Below are 17,800 nucleotides of genomic sequence, written 5' to 3'. Positions count from 1 at the left end.
GAGTGTACCGTGTCTGAGTTGGGTATCAGTGTTAAACTGCGGCACAATATCTCAAGGGGCTAGCACTATAAAACCGCATAGATCCGAAATAGTACATGCAACGATACGCAGGTGCATGCATGTCATTATTTAAGTACAAAAACCTTGAAAGCAACGTTAACCCCATTTCATTTAACCATGTCTACTGTATTGCTATGCAGAATTGTGTCCCTTGATTGCTAAGTCTGACCCAAGTTGAAAGTTGCACACCACGCATACTTTCTCAAATGAAAAAATATTTCCACATACTCATGATAGTCACAACCTTCCAAAAACCCTTGCCTCAGAACAAACTATTTTCATGTTTTAAGCTTTCCATTAACCTGTTAACAAGTAACCATGGTAACGTTGAATGATCATCTACAAAGACTGTAGAACATGTTGAGCCACCGACTTTTTCATCCAGCACTTTATTACATTAAGTAATACGTTACCACTGTTATACCGAGGCTGTTGTCTCCCACAACTGCTGCTATAGCGAAATCTACCACAGAGATCTCAATTACCTCATGCAGCACGTGCGTAGCCACCTAGCTGCCATGTGACACCCTTCACTCTTGTCTCTTCGCTTGCTCTAGCAAGACGTACAATAAACTGCTCAAGCGTTCCTGTTTCTCCGACCATTCGGTGATATTTATTACTGTTTATTCTCTCTAATAAACTGTGCTTTTACGGGGCGTATGCTGTAACTACGCTTGGAAATATTTTTCCCGCCCTTTTTTTTTCTATATACTTGCGGGGTGTCTCGTATGCACGTTGCGTCTTACGTTCCCCTGTTCTAGTATATCTTGGGTTTTTTACATCACTTATTCCTCTATATGTTATATGTGTCTGTTCTATATTCCCATTGCTCGTTTATTTTCTTGTGAAAATACTCGTTTGTGACTATTTGTGGTGCGTGTGTTGTAACCATGTTTTGCTCTTTGTTCATAGTACAAACAAAATGTCTGACATGGATGTTTCGCCGTCCTCCACCCCCTCTACCCCCGCAACCAGGAGCTGCGGGGTGTGCCGCAAGCGAGCGCTACCGGCTGTATGTGCAGTCCGTTTCCACCCCTGTGGTGGCCGGCTCGTCCGGTCGGGGTCCCCTTGCGGGTACCACCACCATGGCTGCGGCGGATCCCTTGGCGGCCCGTGGGCTGTCCGGGGTTTCCGTCGCTGCATTACTTGCATAACTTGTGGACTCCAAGCTGGCGGCCTTATCTCAGGATAGGCCGCTGGCTGTTCCGTCCCCGGCCACTTCGGTGGCCGGGGGGTCGGACGCGGGTTCCACCAGTACGGCGGTCACCGGTCACCGGTCCTTCCCCCGAACCGTTGCTCCCGCTATCGGTTAAGGACCGCGTGGCCATGGTTTATGACCTCTTTGAGGACATGCCCCGGCCGGTACCGCGGGGAATCCACGACTGTGGGTTCCTCCGAGGTATACGATGAGTCTTCCGACACGGCTTTCCCCGCATCAACCTTGCTGCGCGGTATCAAGCCTTCCTTGGAGAACGCCTTCGCGGCGGCCTCCGGTCGGGGTCTCCCGTTGCCTCCGAGGTCGTGGAGAAAGGGTTTATTCCCGGTACATGACCTTGCCTTTCCCGAGGCTGGTCCTACCGCGGAGGCCCATGTTGAGCGGTTCGGTGTCCGTGCCCCACCGGCTGCTACGGTAACGCAAGCTACCTTGCACCAGCTGGAAGCCCTGGCTCGGCACTCCATGTCTCACGGAGACACTTACTTGGCTGCAGCGGCCCGTCTGGTCGAAGGTTCTCCCACGGACCGTGACCAGCGCATTTACAACTGCCTGCTCAGTTTAAATGTTTCCCTGGAGTACGTTGCTGAGGACTCTCGGCACACACTTGCTCTTGTTGGGTCCCTGCATAGGCGCCTGGGTGCCGCTCCTAACCGGAGCGCGCCCCAGGCTGCTGCGGCCGGTAGGTCTAAGGGGTCGGGTTCTTCTTCCTCTGGGAAGTAGCCCCGCCTTGAGGGCTCCGGTATGGGCAATCAGCTGCCCTTTCGCGGGAAGACGGGGAACTGGGGGAAGCCCAAGTCGTCAACGGACGCCCTCGCTCGGCACTCCATGTCTCACGGAGACACTTACTTGGCTGCAGCGGCCCGTCTGGTCAAAGGATTTCCCACGGACCGTGACCAGCGCATTTACAACTGCCTGCTCAGTTTAAATGTTTCCCTGGAGTACGTTGCCGAGGACTCTCGGCACACACTTGCTCTTGTTGGGTCCCTGCATAGGCGCCTGGGTGCCGCTCCTAACCGGAGCGCGCCCCAGGCTGCTGCGGCCGGTAGGTCTAAGGGGTCGGGTTCTTCTTCCTCTGGGAAGTAGCCCCGCCTTGAGGGCTCCGGTATGGGCAATCAGCTGCCCTTTCGCGGGAAGACGGGGAACTGGGGGAAGCCCAAGTCGTCAACGGACGCCCTCGCTCGGCACTCCATGTCTCACGGAGACACTTACTTGGCTGCAGCGGCCCGTCTGGTCGAAGGATCTCCCACGGACCGTGACCAGCGCATTTACAACTGCCTGCTCAGTTTAAATGTTTCCCTGGAGTACGTTGCCGAGGACTCTCGGCACACACTTGCTCTTGTTGGGTCCCTGCATAGGCGCCTGGGTGCCGCTCCTAACCGGAGCGCGCCCCAGGCTGCTGCGGCCGGTAGGTCTAAGGGGTCGGGTTCTTCTTCCTCTGGGAAGTAGCCCCGCCCTGAGGGCTCCGGTATGGGCAATCAGCTGCCCTTTTGCGGGAAGACGGGGAACTGGGGGAAGCCCAAGTCGTCAACGGACGGCAAGGGCCCCTCCAGGTGACTCTCATTGGAGGGGTTCGTATGCCGACAGCGCCAACTTCGGTTGGCCCTTAGGCGAACCCGAGTCACTTGGCCCTGGACAGTTGCACCTGCCGCAGCCTGTCAGGGCCCCCTCTCCTTCCCCAGTGGGAGCCAGACTCCAGACTTACTGGGAGAATTGGGAACAAGTGTTCGACGACCCGTGGGTGGTCAACACGATTCGGTACGGCTATCGGCTTGATCTGAAAGCGAATCCGCCGCTCACCGTTGCCCCGTTGGCAGGTTTCGATTCGGAAACCGATCTTCCCATCCTCGCCGATGCCATCGGCAGGTTGGTGGAGAAGGGGCAGTACGGGAGTTAGCTCTACCAGAAATAACACCGGGGTTTTACTCCAGGATATTTCTCGTTCCCAAGTAGGACAGTGCCGAACTCAGAATGATTCACACGTCCGCTCCCTGGCTGTTCACCCGGTTAACCACCCCCATAGTGGGGTTCCTCCACAGGAGGGGTGTCCGGTACTTCGCGTAACTGGACGACTCGCTAGTAGCAAATCGAATGACGGACACCCTGTCACGCCATCTCGTTTTCGCACGTCGGCTCTTGGAGCAATTGGGGTGGATTATCAATCTCCCCAAGAGCGAGTTAACCCCTTCTCAGAACTTGCTGTTCATCGGAGGTCGGTTCAACACGGTGTCCCATCGCCTCTTTGTCCCCCCAGACCGGTGGCACAAGATTAAGGCGATGATTGCCAAAGTCTTAGCGGTGCAACAGACTGTTCACTTTTGGGAACAGCTGTTAGGGCTACTTGTATCAGCCCAGGACTGCACCGAACGGGGTCGTCTCCAACTCCGCCCGCTGCAACGGTTTTTAATCCAGTTGTTAGCAACGGAGGTGAACAGTGCGACCGTCGCCCTCCCGGATCGGCTCCGACCGCATCTGGAGTGGTGGACGGTCCCTTACAATGTCATATCAGGAGTCTCTATGCGGCCCTACCGGGCCACGTTGAACCTGTATACAGACGCCTCTCTAGTGGGCTGGGGCGCCCATCTAGAGGGGGAGGGGAGCTCGGGGCTGTGGTGCGTAGACGAACTAGGTCTTCACATCAATTGCCTCGAGTTCAAGGCAGTGATCAACGCAGTCAATCACTGGAAGCATCGTCTCGTCGACGCCCGGCTCATGCTGGCGACCGACAACACGACGGTAGTGTCCTATGTGAACAAACTGGGGGGAACCCACAGTCACTCGCTACTCGATCTCACGTTCGAGTTTTACGCTCTGGTGGACAGTGTCCCGTGCCAGATATGCGCCCGTCACATCCCAGGTGTGCGGAACGTACTGGCCGATGCTCTATTGAGGCCTCAGGATCCGAGCCCCACAGAGTGGATGTTGAACCCAGTAGTGTTTCAGTGGCTGTGCGAACGTTTGGGTCGTCCGAAGGTCGACCTGTTCGCAACGCGGTTCAACAATCAACTCCCGTTGTTTGTATCACCAGTCCCGGACCCGAGGGCCATCGATCACGATGCTCTCGCGTTAGACTGGACGGGCTTGGACGCTTATGCTTACCCGCCGACAGCGTTGATACCACACATTCTAAGCCGGCTCCGAGGAGTTCGCTGTCGAATGTTACTGATCGCGCCCATGTGGCCGAACAGATCGTGGTACCCCGACTTGCTGACCCAGGTCACGCAGTCGCCACTTCCACTGCGTGTGAGACCGGATCTCTTGATCCACCCTCACACCCGTCAGCTTCATCCAAACGCAGGGCAGTTCAATCTGCACGCGTGGATGTTGTCACCGAGCGTCTGAGGAGTAAAGATTTTTCTCTCCGGGCGTCTCGGGCATACGTTAGTATGCATCGTGATTCTACCCAGAAGGTGTATAATGCACGTTGGGTTATTTTCACGAAGTGGTGTTGTCAACATCACATTCATTCGCCAGATAAGGTATCTGTGCAGGATATTGCTCGTTTCATGTCTCACTTGGAAAACAGCATTTCTCCTCTCCTTTGCCACGGCGGCACGTGTATCCGAAATTCATGCACTCGATGTCGCCAAGGTACGATTCGATAGGGGTGACGAAGGAGCGGTCCGCCTGGGCCTGCTCATGGGCTTCGTCGCCAAGAATCAGAGTCGGGCAAACGGAGAGAGAATTCACTGTAAGATCACTCAAAGAAATCTTACATCCTGCTGATACTGAGGACAGAGCGCTGTGTCCGGTTAGGGCCCTTAAGTATTATCTTAAGGCTTCGAATGAACGTATAGACAAGGGCGTGACCGTCTGTTCATATCGTGTAACCCTAATCGCACGGTTGACATAACTCGCAACTCGATTGCGTTGTGGCTTCGTTCTGTCATCAATCTGGCGTACCGGTCTCGGGGGTTACCGGTAGCGGGGTCAAACCCGCAAGAGATCAGGGCGCTAGCGGCAACATTTGCCCTACACTCGAATATCTCTGTTCGCAGAATATTACGAGGTTGTTACTGGCGTTCTGACTCGGTTTTTGCCAATCATTACCTCAAACAGGTCGCTGATGCCGTCGTGGAGAGTGTGCACCGTCTTGGCCCGCGGATCGCGGCGCAAGCGGGCACCTAAGGGGTGTGCCCAGCGCAATTCCGAACTCCTCAGGCGTCTGACCTTGCACGGTGGTCAATCTGGGTCGACTCCAATGTTCCCACTGCCGTGGGTACAGGAGTTGGGGTCCCGCAAACCAGCGCACTCACACCACAGGTGAGGGCGGCTTTTTGTGTGCTTTGTCCTTATTTGTATTTTGACAATTATGCATTTAATTGTCTGTCGTGTATTCCAACCTTGCGATACATGCTTACGAATACTGGAATTAGGTCACGCGCCTAATGCATACTTTAAGTAGGCTTGCTCTGGGATATACGGTCTGAATGAAATTAATTTCCCTCTTTTCGACTGTTTAACCTGATCTAAGATTAAGCTCACGCGGATACAGTGTTCTCATCCGCTGCGGCGATGAAATACCTATCCAGTGGGGCCGTTTGGAGTCACAAATCGTTTTGGCAATGACAATTGAGCCTTACGGTATGCGCTTGACAGTGCTTTGGTATTCCTATAGGGTAACGCCTAGCTAGGTGCATGCGCATCGAGTGCTTCCGCCTTGGTGTTTACTTCCGCTGGTCGGAAGAAACGCTAGCAGTCAGGATTCGGGTTGTAGGTGCTCCCCGCCGCCTACTGTGGTAGTCAGCCTCGGTATAACAGTGGTAACGTATTACTTAATGTAATTTGTAGAATTTTCCTATTCGGAATATTCTATAAGTAATACGTTACCACTGGGCTGCTGCCCGCCCGTCCGTCCCCCGAGCACTTGCTCTCGCAAGAGACAAGAGTGAAGGGTGTCACATGGCAGCTAGGTGGCTACGCACGTGCTGCATGAGGTAATTGAGATCTCTGTGGTAGATTTCGCTATAGCAGCAGTTGTGGGAGACAACAGCCTCGGTATAACAGTGGTAACGTATTACTTATAGAATATTCCGAATAGGAAAATTCTACAAGTTTTTGTTTTTTAGAATGCAGCCACTCTCTCCAACACACTCTCAACTATTTACAGTCTGTAGCTATGATGGTTTAGGAAAATGTATTTTAGGATGTGGTGGCACAGCGTTAGAAATTGGCACTAGCCCAGTAGTCCTTGCCGAACGGTCCAATAGTTAATGTATCATAAGGACTAGTAGAACTTTGCCATTTTAAAGGGATTTACTATATGTTATCGTTATGAGGACTAGTGGACTAAAAATGTTAGTTTCTAAAGCTGTTCAGTTATTCACTGTCTGATTTGTTCCAGGTGTATTGCAAGAAAGTTCCTACATCTATGGATTAAAAATGTTTTTGGAAGAGTAACTCTCTCCAAGGCAAGGTGAGTAACAACAGGAACTTGTACAAGGACCAATTGCAAATGCATAAGCATGATAAGTGTCCATGTTTATGAAAGTTTGGGTCGAGGGCTCATGTGGCCAAGTCGTCTAAGTTGCACAGAGTTGCGTCCCTTGGGCGTGCCAGATACTTATGATTGTGGGTTCAAATCACCATTCACCCTGATTATGTTTCTAGGTTTGTCAGCACCATACCTGTGCTCATGGGTTTAACCCAGTTGGATAAGTCATTTTGGAGTTTCCTATGTTCAATAACCTCCAGGATTAACTCCCACATCAAGCGGACATGCTGTAATATAATGGAATGTTGGTCAAAGCAGTGTTAAACCCAACCCACTCATGATATAGCCACTGGGCACGGATGGCCCAGTGGTCTAAGGCATCACAATTCGCTGTGCAGAGTTGCATCCCTTGGGCATGCCAGAAACCTATGATTGTGGGTTCACTCCGATTATGTTTCTAGGTTTGTCAGCAACCGTGCTCGTGGGTTTCACCAAAGTGGTAAATCTCTAAGACCTGCATCACTTCAGGCTTTCCTCCCACATTAAGCTGACACGCCGTGATATAACTGGAATACTGTTAAAAGCGGCGTTAAACCCAACTCACTCGCTTATGACATAGCCATGGTGGGCGATAGTGCTTGCATCTTTATCATGTTTTTAGAAATAGACAGCAGTATGAGATGTCATTCTCTTGAGCGAACATGTTGTTGTTCGTTAAGTGTGATATGATTTCTTTGCATTATTAGAATGGCGAGTGATGTAGATAAACATGTTTTAGGAAGTAACGAAATGCAAACACAATATTGTAATATGATTAATTATGTGCTTCTATTGTAAGCCCAGGATTGATATGAACTTTGCAATTTTCCAGAACCCATTTCAACAAGCACCTGCTGAAGGTGACATTTTGTGTGTGGTATGACATGTGGTGGGAGCTGAGGAAGGAATGGAGACTGCAGGTCCGGGCAGAGTGTCATCACAGGTACCTCATACATGCAACTCTACCTTGTCAAACGTCCATCTTTTAACAATGGTTGAAGATAAAATTGAAAAAATAAAATCACACTTACGATATTAGGATTAAACCAATGTGTGTACATGGTGAAGGCATTTTGTCATTTTGTGCACTTTGTTTTATTTAGTTTTCTTTCAGATATATATTTTCATTTCGGATATACTGTATAGTTTTTAACATTGATCCCATGACAAGGGCCCCTTCACTTAGGTCCTTAATTTCTTGTCTTCACACATGCTCCCAGTTGTTTCCATGAACTTATCACTGTCAGTGACCTCTATTGCCTCTAGTAGAACATAGTTATCTGTATTGATTTGCATGCTCTCAGCGATAGATGTTACATAACAGGCTCTCTACTCCAGTATAACAATATCTACTCTACTGTATAAACATTGCCTCCTACTTGTATATACTTGTCAACCACACTCTGTATATCACTTGCTTGATGACGGTGTTAGAACCTACACCGAAACGTCGCTTCTAATTGTAATAAACAAGTTGTTCTTCCATAAATTCTTGTCCTTACTTAGTACTCCAACTCCTAAATGCCTATCAAAGAAGATAGATGTGTTGGCCAATATTTTTTTTCGGCTCATTCATGCAATGTAGTTAGTTTTGTATATGTGTTGAAAACATATCACCCGTTGATTTAGTTAATGTGTGATTTGTTTATGCGAGTATACACAATCAGCCGTTCAAAACTACTCGTCCCTTTCCATAACCGTCAAGAAGACTTGTCCCCCTATGTGCGAAGATATGACAAACCAATCACATTGCGCGTATGAGTTCAAGTACTTCGGTCAAAGAATCCCTCAAGAACAACTTTTGATTTTACTTATGTCTTGCATATAAAAATATACCCAAGATACAGTAAAACGTGTTCAATCATACCATAATGTACCTGATAAAAAAGTCCTGATGTGTTTTAAATAGCATGAGGAATAAAATGATATATGGAGGGAATTTACGTGAATCAGTACGTAAGGAGTTGTAACTTGTAACTATGCCTGTTTGCACTAAGACAGAACCTAGTCACAAAAATGGCTACGAGAGGGGCATGAATTGCTATTCGGCTTGTCCCGGACTAACACAAGTTGGTCACGAATGACAATCACGTATGTACAACACACAGCTCAGTGTTACTCTCTCCCACTTGAACCTATTTTTGATAATATTGTTCTGTGTCAGGTATGTGTTGTGGAGCCATGGGTTTCAAGCCTGGAAAGACTTTGTGCAGATCCAGAGAGTGAAGAAAGCAAAGTTCTTCAGAGCACAGAGACATTGTGAGTAGAAGTCAGGATTACCTTTATCTAATTGAAAAATGGTATTCCAGTTAGAGTAATAATATTGTCCAGCTCTTTATTTCTTCCTTGTCCTTCTTATTATAATGACATCATTTCATTCTAAATCAGTATTGTGGTCTTTCTATTCTGACAGCCATAATACTGGTGATTATAAGATAATGGTAATAAACAAGATGATGATGATGATGATGATGATGAAAATTATAGCTGGGGAAGATAATGAGAGGGAAATGATGATGATGATGATGATGCGATTGTGATTGAGATGATGATGAAAATTAGCTGGGGAAGATGATGAGAGGGAAATGGGGATGATGATGATGATGATGATGATGATGAAAATTAGCTGGGGAAGATGATGAGAGGGAAATGGGGATGATGATGATGATGATGATGATGATGATGATGATGCAATTGGTATTGTGATTGTGATGATGATTGTGATGTTGTAGATGTTCTGCATCGGGAGAGCCAGGTGATGCGCTGCTGGGTGCAGTACGTGCATCAGAGAAGGGCGATCAAGCAACTGCAGGAGCAGGCCAACAATTTCCGGAGGGGCTCTCAACTAAGGTCAAGGATTGCATAAAATTGTCTATTGCTGTTACCAAATTTCTTTACAACTATCTGATTTGTTATATCCCTCGGATAATTTGTTAACTTATTAAGAGAGACATCAATACATGTGTTATGGGGCCTTCTGATGAGCCCTCCATGCTGTAGATAGATATAGTCCTCCTCCTGTGTTTGTGTACAGGTGGGCGTGGCAGCAGTGGCAGGTGGAGATGGCCCTCTCCCATGAGAGACAGGAAATGGATGGCATCGCTCTTCAGTTCTGGGCATACAGAATACAAGCTCAGGTAAAGGCTTTGTCAAAACATTGTCATTTCCATCTCTGGTTAGATCGATGCAGTGTTTGTGGCTTACTGTTCTGAGGAGGCATGAGTGGCCAAGTCGCCTAAGTTGCCTAAGCCGTGTCAACTCGGTGCACAGTAGAGGTGGAATGATATGGCAGGGTTGTGATATGATATTACCCTTATGCTATTTGTGCGATACAATTCCTATACAATACAGGACTGTTAAATTACCTTTCTGGCCCTTTCCACTGTTAGTCCTTCTCTCTCAACACACCACTGACAGTTCATGTCAAATCCCCGCCATCCGAAACCACGCTACTTCCTCTTGTGTTTGCCCATCTAACACCTCAGCTTCCGCTCACGCATGCGCACTCGTAGTCAAGTTCAGAGGTCACTTCCAGTACTCTCGAATGTAAACCTACCACACAATGTAGTTAGGACTGACATGTTATCAGGACTACTATTTCATAAGTTGATATCCTTTTTTTTTGATGGTGAAGCACAACCCTGAATCATTTGTTTTTAAATTTCAAAGATCAAAGATGGGATATTGTAGGGCAGACAAATTTTGGCAAGAGGGCACTGTGAAGGTTATGCTGTTTTTAGCCAACCGGGAAATACCAGAGCATCTGCATGAGCTGGTTGTTGAACAGTTTCTGTTATCATTAATGTTTTACAACAATACAACTTGTAATGTATTGTATCGTATGTATCGTGATACAGGGGTTGTAAATTGATGTATTGTATCATGGGATTCATATCGTGATACAATATTGTTATCGTTACACCACAACTGTATACAGTTGTGTCCCTTGGGCACGCCAGAAACCTATGAGTGGGTTCAAATCCCGGTTTGCCCTGATTGTGTTTCTTGGTTTGTTAGCACCATGCCCGTGCTCGTGGGTTTCACAAAAGTGGTAAACGTCTGAGACCTGTATCACTTCAGGCTTTTCTAAGTGTAATAATCAGACCTGTATTACTCCCCAAAGATCCGGGGTAGAATAGGTCTCCAGCAACCCATGCTTGCTGTAAACAGCGACTATGCTTGTCGTAAGAGGCGACTAAAGGGATCGGGTGGTCAGGTTTGCTGACTTGGTTGATGCATGTCATCGATCCTAATTGCGTGGATCGATGCTCATCATGTCAATCACTGGATTGTCTGGTCCAAACTTAATTATTTAAAGGCTGCCGTCATATAGCTGGAATATTGCTAAGAGCGGCTTTAACAAAACAAACAAACAATGCATTTTGAATATGTGATCAATGAGTTGCATCTCTTAGTACGTCGTCTGCTCAGCTAGCTTTCCTGTGACAATGTCTTCCGGACAAGATGAATATGTATTGCATTTACTGGCAAATAGATACATTTTACCATTTGATGATATGATATGTGATAAAAAAGTTATTAATCACAGTTTTCATATCATACACCCATATCAATCATGTTACCATGCTGACCTTTCATCAGCCCCCTGGCCTTCAGCACTCTGACATGGGGTCTCAGGTTGATATGGGGTATGACATGAAAACTGCCGTACAATGTTATACAATGTTATACAATAAGCTTTTGGTTTTGGATGGTTTGTTGTTTAACGCCGCTCTCAGCAATATTACAGCTTTATGACGGCGGTCTGTAAATAATCGACTCTGGACCAGACAATCCAGTGATTGACATCATGAGCATCGATCCACGCAATTGGGATCAATGACATGCATCAACCAAGTCAGCGAGCCTGACCACCCGATCCCGTTAGTCGCCTTTTAAGACAAGCATAGTCGCCTTTTACGGCAAGCACTTAGTATCATTATACTTTAATGTTTTTCATGTTTAAGCAGTGATAACCATGTTCACAGCACATAAGATATAGTATTAGACAAGTAGGATTGAGGCTTGAAAGTACTAGTCTGTCTGGCCAAGGGATGACTATCAGGTAGCTATTTGGAACATGATAAATGAACCAATGTGTAGAATGAAACGGGAAATATGTGTCATAGATAATGTCAATGATGTAAACAGTTACAGATTTACTGAAACCCCTTGTAGTAGCACCTTAACGTCAAACATGGTAACACTTGTTACAGCACTGGTTGTTGTGGCATGAGGCGTTCCAACAGCGTCAGTTGGACAAGCAGAAGGTTCTCCATGCAGATCGGCACCAGAACTCGGTCCTAGCGACCCGCTGCCTGCATGCCTGGATCTTGTACTACAGGACACGGATGGAGAAGAAGAAACACTACGGTGAGCAGGGTTAGAAAGAAAGGCAGGTCCAGGATCTTGTACTCCAGGATGAGGATGGAGAAGAAGAAACACTACGGTGAGTAGGGTTAGAAATAAAGGCAGGTCCAGGATCTTGTACTCCAGGATGAGGATGGAGAAGAAGAAACACTACGGTGAGTAGGGTTAGAAATAAAGGCTGGATGAAGACAAGGAAGCACTGACATGATCAGGTTCTTGGAGGGGTTTGACTGAACATTTACATAGCAGTATGGCTGCTTGGTCTTAATCCCTTATTAATGGGGCATTTCATCCTCCACATTCTTGTGTCGGTCTTTGTACTGATATTCATTGTCACAAAAGCAGCTTTTACCTATAATAAGAATACTGCATCTTTCCGAGACAAGGGAGTTCACTGACTATTGAAGTCCAGTTTCCGCTTTGCAATAAAAAGATGATGCCTATTGTCCCATCAGGTTTACTGCCTATGATTATACCGTAAACAGCTGTCGAAAAACACACCAAATTGATCTCGTCTCTTTATTTTGCATGCATAACAATGACATATCTTTTATCAAAGTCCTCTGTAAACAACGTTCAACAAGAATTACCATGGTATATTACCTCTTGACTGGATTACAAGGCAGTTGCCTGTAAAACCCAATGGCAGGGTTACTGACATTATTTCAATGATACGTTAATTTCATGATTTACTGTATTCATTTTGGAGGAAGAAACACCAATATTAATAAATCTTCCATTTCAGCGTATGCTGCGAGGCTGTACCAGACCGTCCTGAAGTCCCGCTACCTGCACACGTGGCATCAGCATCTCGCACTGCGCCAGTCGCTGGCCCGGCACCAGGACCACATGCAGCACCTGGCCTACAGGTTCAGGCTGCGACGCTCGGTTCAGCACTGGAAACAATGTATCCTTGTCACAACTAGTTTTGTTTGTTTCTTGTTTAACGCCTCACTCAGCAATATTACAGCAATACGGCAGACTGTAAATAATCGAGTCTGTACCAGACAATCCATGATCGACATTGTGTACATCTATCTATGCAATTGGGATACGATGACATGCGTTATCTAAATCAGCGAGCCTGACAACCCAAGCATAGTCGACTTTTACGGGTGGCATGGGTGGCTGAAGACCTATTCTACCCCGGATCTTCACGGGTTTGCCACTACTAGTAGCTGGTTTGATCATTGAAACTGTTCAAGATGCCCTGGCAGCATGTGCAGGGTGAGAAAGAAGTGAGCAAATGCTTGTCCTACCAGGCGAGTACATATTTCAATTGTATAAGATGTGCAGGATAATCTCTCGCACATTCTTAGTAATAATTACGAAATACATGTCCTTCATATCATAACTATATGGCATACTTGGAAAAATGCCTGTTAAAAAAAAGAAAGAAAAAAAACCAAGTTGTCTTGAAACTAGTTTTTAGAGAGAGGTAATTGTTTATTATTTTTGTTGAAGGAGACTTGTTGCTGACGCTCGAAGTGAAAGTGAATGATTTTGTGAGGGTAATGGCTGATAAACAGACGTTTTTAATCGACAACGAGAAAAAACATGATTTGATTACTAAACATGCTGAAAAAAGATAAAACAGTAAGATTGAAAAAAAGGGAACATGAACTGTACAAATTTAAATGGGCAGAGATGAACATAGATGGCAGTGACTGTGAACTTTAAACTTCATAAAATTTAAAAGAGCAAGTAAAATATGGCAGGATGAGGACAAAATAATATCATCTTGCTCTGCAGGACAAGTTGGAGTAAGAAATGTTTCGAGACTGTTATCCCAACCCTTTCTCTCATATCACTTCATTCCCCTTGACCGGTGACAGATGTGTATGGGTGTCGAGCGGCCAGGGAGAAAGGGAAGACAGCTGACCAACACTACAGACACCACCTGCTGGTCAGTTAGTTAGACTAAACAATCAGATAACTAAGGAATGTCTTCCCTTGTGCATGACTTTGTTATGTAGCAGTGTTATGTCTCAGCTGTTGGTCTGTGGGTTGAAAGCTTTTGCTCATCATGCAGAAGACTTGGTTCTATTCCCCTCATGTGTACAATGTGTAACACATTCCTGGGTCCCTTGCTGTGATATTGGTGGAATATTGGTGGAATATTCCTAGAAGCAAGTAGTATAGACACTGGGGGTACTACACCACCCGACATTGGACCAGGTCCAGGCCCTGAAAATGCTTCCATGATGTCTTAAGTTTTTTCAGTTATGTGATGTTGATCACTGGATTGTCATGAATGGCATCAATATTTATCAAGATGCCATTCTGTATCAAGGGGCATGTCACATCAGTGCATTTCAGGCGGCAGTGCTTCCTGGTCATCATTGACTGCACATTGACACCATGCACTGCACATGGATATCAATGACTGCACATGGACATCATGGACTACACATGGATATCATGGACTACACATGGAAATCAATGACTGCACATGGACATCAATGACTGCACATTGACATCAATGACTGCACATTGAAGTCGTGGACTACACATTGACATCATGGACTACACATGGACATCATGGACTACACATGGACATCATGGACTACACATTGACATCATTGACTGCACATGGACATCATGGACTACACATTGACATTATGGACTACACATCAGCATCATTGACTGCACATGGACATCATGGACTACACATGGACATCAATGACTGCACATGGACATCAATGACTGCACATGGACATCATGGACTACACATGGACATCAATGACTACACATGGACATCAATGACTGCACATTGACATCATGGACATCATTGACTACACATTGACATCAATGACTACACATGGACATCAATGACTACACATTGACATCACTGACTACACATGGACATCAATGACTACACATGAACATCAATGACTGCACATGGACATCATTGATTACACATGGACATCATTGACTGCACATGGACATAATTGATTACACATGGACATCATTGACTGCACATGGACATCAATGACTACACATGGACATCATGGACTACACATGGACATCAATGACTGCACATGGACATCAATGACTGCACATGGCGTCAAACCATACTCACTTACTCTCAGCTGTTTGTCCCTCAGTTACCTTGCCTGTGTTACTTTGTGGACTGTTATTTACAGAACATACTGTGTGCAATGAGATGAATAGTGACAATTCTATGTTTCAGCTTGTTGGTCTCAATTCATTCCGGCTGTATGTGGTACAGCAGAGGCTTCAGGCCATGCGACACAGGATGGCCGAACAGCTCCATCACAGACAGGTGCGTATCTCCACATGGGCAGTGAGTGTCTTCATCTGACCTGTTGAATGTTGTACAGTGTGAGTCCCTGGATGTTGTGTAGTGTCTGTATCCTAGTTGTTGTGCTCCAGGTGATGAGGGGAGTGTGGAGCCGATGGCTGATGCGATGTGAAACACACGAGGAGCTGAAGATGATGCCTCAAACACAGAAAGCCAGGAAGCATTACAGGTAGGGAGATATGGGATTGATCAGGGGGCACGACTGTACAGAGTTGCATCCCTTTGTCTGCCAGGATCCTTCAATCTTGCTGAACAAGATCATAAATTTGTTAGCACCATATGCTTTTTTATGTGTTTCTCCAAAGTTGTTAATGTAGTTTTGTCGTCATTAAGCAGTATAGAAATACTGTTAATAACTCTGAAGGGGCAATATTGAGGTGAGGTGAAATGGGGTTTAATGTTGCGTCTATGATTATTGCACTTATATAGGGATGTGAATGCACGTGTGTGTGTGGCTGCTTGTACTAGTCCAGACCAATGCCAATTTTGTAGTGCTAGCACACTGAGATACCATGCCACAGTTTAACATGAATACCCCACTCGGACACAGTAAACTGTCTCCGAGCTGACCAGTTCTTGTTTTAGCCACTTAATGCCGAGTGCCAGACAGGGTAACAAGTACCATCTTTTTTATGTCTTTTGGTATGGCGCAGCTGGGGATCGAACCCCAGATCTTCTTTACTCCGAGCGGAGGCTCTGCCATTAAACGACAGAGGCGGTCGGGGAATATTGATACAAATACACTTCGAAAACATTTGGAAGACTCAGCATATTAACCATTGTATGTTTGCTGCTTGGCCCCCCTATGAAGATTCCGGATTCCAGTAGGGGCCCAGCACCTCAAGTTTGTCTCAGTGTGGAAATACCAGGGCAGTTTAGGTCTCCAGTATCCAAGAATGGTGTCCCCTTGGGATCAGCACAATAAATCCAAAGCATCCAATATATATTGTACATGCAGACTAAAATGATGGTGGGATGCTCACAATGTGTAACCAATTTTGCTTTGCCATCATACAACACCGACAATGTAGATCGCTGCCAATCACTGGTCTGCCTGGCCACAACTGTATCTGTGATATGACTGTATTATAGTTGACTGTTTAACTACATGCACTGATCTGCTGTTATTCCTGGTTGTAGCTGTGTGCTGCTTGGGAAGAGTCTCCAGGCCCTGCTGAACTACGCTCGGTGGCGACACCACAGGAAGGTCAGTCCAAGGGAGACAACTCCCTAGCTCATGAATACTTGGCAAAATGCACAAATTAAGGGACTGGGGGGGGGCAGATGCTAAATGTATCACAACAATAGGAGGGGGTACATGAAATGTTACAGTTCTATTATTACAAATACCTTTTTTTATAAATTTGTACATAATTTAGGGATTGGTCATATATTATAGTGGGGTGTCGTGAACAAATGTTACAAAGATTGGGGGGGGGTCATCAATATTAGATACAGCCTCAGTGTGACATGGTTTGGTTAAGTGACATGGTTGATTGCGTATCTTTGTGCTCCTATGATGTGGATCGTTGTTCACACTATCAATCACTGAATTGTCTGGTCCAGACTTGATTATATACGGGCGGTCGGGTAGCCTAGTGGTTAAAGCGTTCGCTCGTCACGCCGAAGACCCGGGTTCGATTCCCGACATGGGTACAATGTGTGAAGCCCATTTCTGGTGTCCCCCGCCGCGATATTGCTGGAATATTGCTAAAAGCGGCGTAAAACCATACTCACTCACTCACTTGATTATATACATACCGCTGTCATACAGCTGGAATATTGCTGAGTGCCACATTAAACAACAAACACTCAGAGTAATGTGAAGCAGCTGGATTCCAGCATCAAATGAAATTAATAGAGACCCAGCACAAAAGGTTTAAGAAAACTGGTCAGTGTTACTAAAGTGGCTTGATATCCTTTGTTACTACAATCAGAAAGAAAAACAAAAACAGTCAGTCCATTAAATTACATTAAGTAATACGTTACCACTGTTATACCGAGGCTGTTGTCTCCCACAACTGCTGCTATAGCGAAATCTACCACAGGGATCTCAATTACCTCATGCAGCACGTGCGTAGCCACCTAGCTGCCATGTAACACCCTTCACTCTTGTCTCCTTCGTCTGCTTAGCAAGACGTGTTTTCTCCTGCTGAAGCGTTCCTTGAAGATTTGGTGATATTTATTATAGTTTATTCTCTAATAAACTGTGCTTTTATGGGTCGTTGCGGTAGCTACGCTTGGTTATAATTTTCCCGCCAAACGGAAAATTTTTCCCGCCCTTTTTTCTATATACTTGCGGGGTTCGCGTATGCACGTTGTGTTTTACGTTTCCCCTGTTCTTGTATGTTTTGGGGGT

The 17,800-nt window shown here is 46.2% G+C and overlaps 1 protein-coding gene across 2 annotated transcripts in view; it reads left to right on the top strand.

Moving 5' to 3' along the window:
* Nucleotides 1–17,800, top strand: part of LOC124138070 (protein SFI1 homolog) — a 47,231-nt gene that overhangs the window by 3,733 nt on the left and 25,698 nt on the right. For both annotated transcript variants that reach the window (XM_048393289.1, XM_048393288.1), the window contains exons 3-13: nt 6,618–6,689; nt 7,579–7,689; nt 8,911–9,005; nt 9,479–9,596; nt 9,781–9,883; nt 11,963–12,119; nt 12,862–13,023; nt 13,952–14,022; nt 15,310–15,402; nt 15,513–15,610; nt 16,582–16,648. In XM_048393289.1, the coding sequence (XP_048249246.1) occupies nt 6,618–6,689; nt 7,579–7,689; nt 8,911–9,005; nt 9,479–9,596; nt 9,781–9,883; nt 11,963–12,119; nt 12,862–13,023; nt 13,952–14,022; nt 15,310–15,402; nt 15,513–15,610; nt 16,582–16,648 (1,147 nt within the window). The remainder of the gene's footprint in view (nt 1–6,617; nt 6,690–7,578; nt 7,690–8,910; nt 9,006–9,478; nt 9,597–9,780; nt 9,884–11,962; nt 12,120–12,861; nt 13,024–13,951; nt 14,023–15,309; nt 15,403–15,512; nt 15,611–16,581; nt 16,649–17,800) is intronic.

This window comes from Haliotis rufescens, unplaced genomic scaffold (genome assembly GCF_023055435.1).
Source record: "Haliotis rufescens isolate VD_foot unplaced genomic scaffold, xgHalRufe1.0.p SCAF_12, whole genome shotgun sequence".
NCBI lineage: Eukaryota > Metazoa > Mollusca > Gastropoda > Lepetellida > Haliotidae > Haliotis > Haliotis rufescens.
The sequence above is the reverse complement of the archived record's forward strand: the minus strand, read 5'-3'. Positions and strand labels throughout refer to the sequence as shown.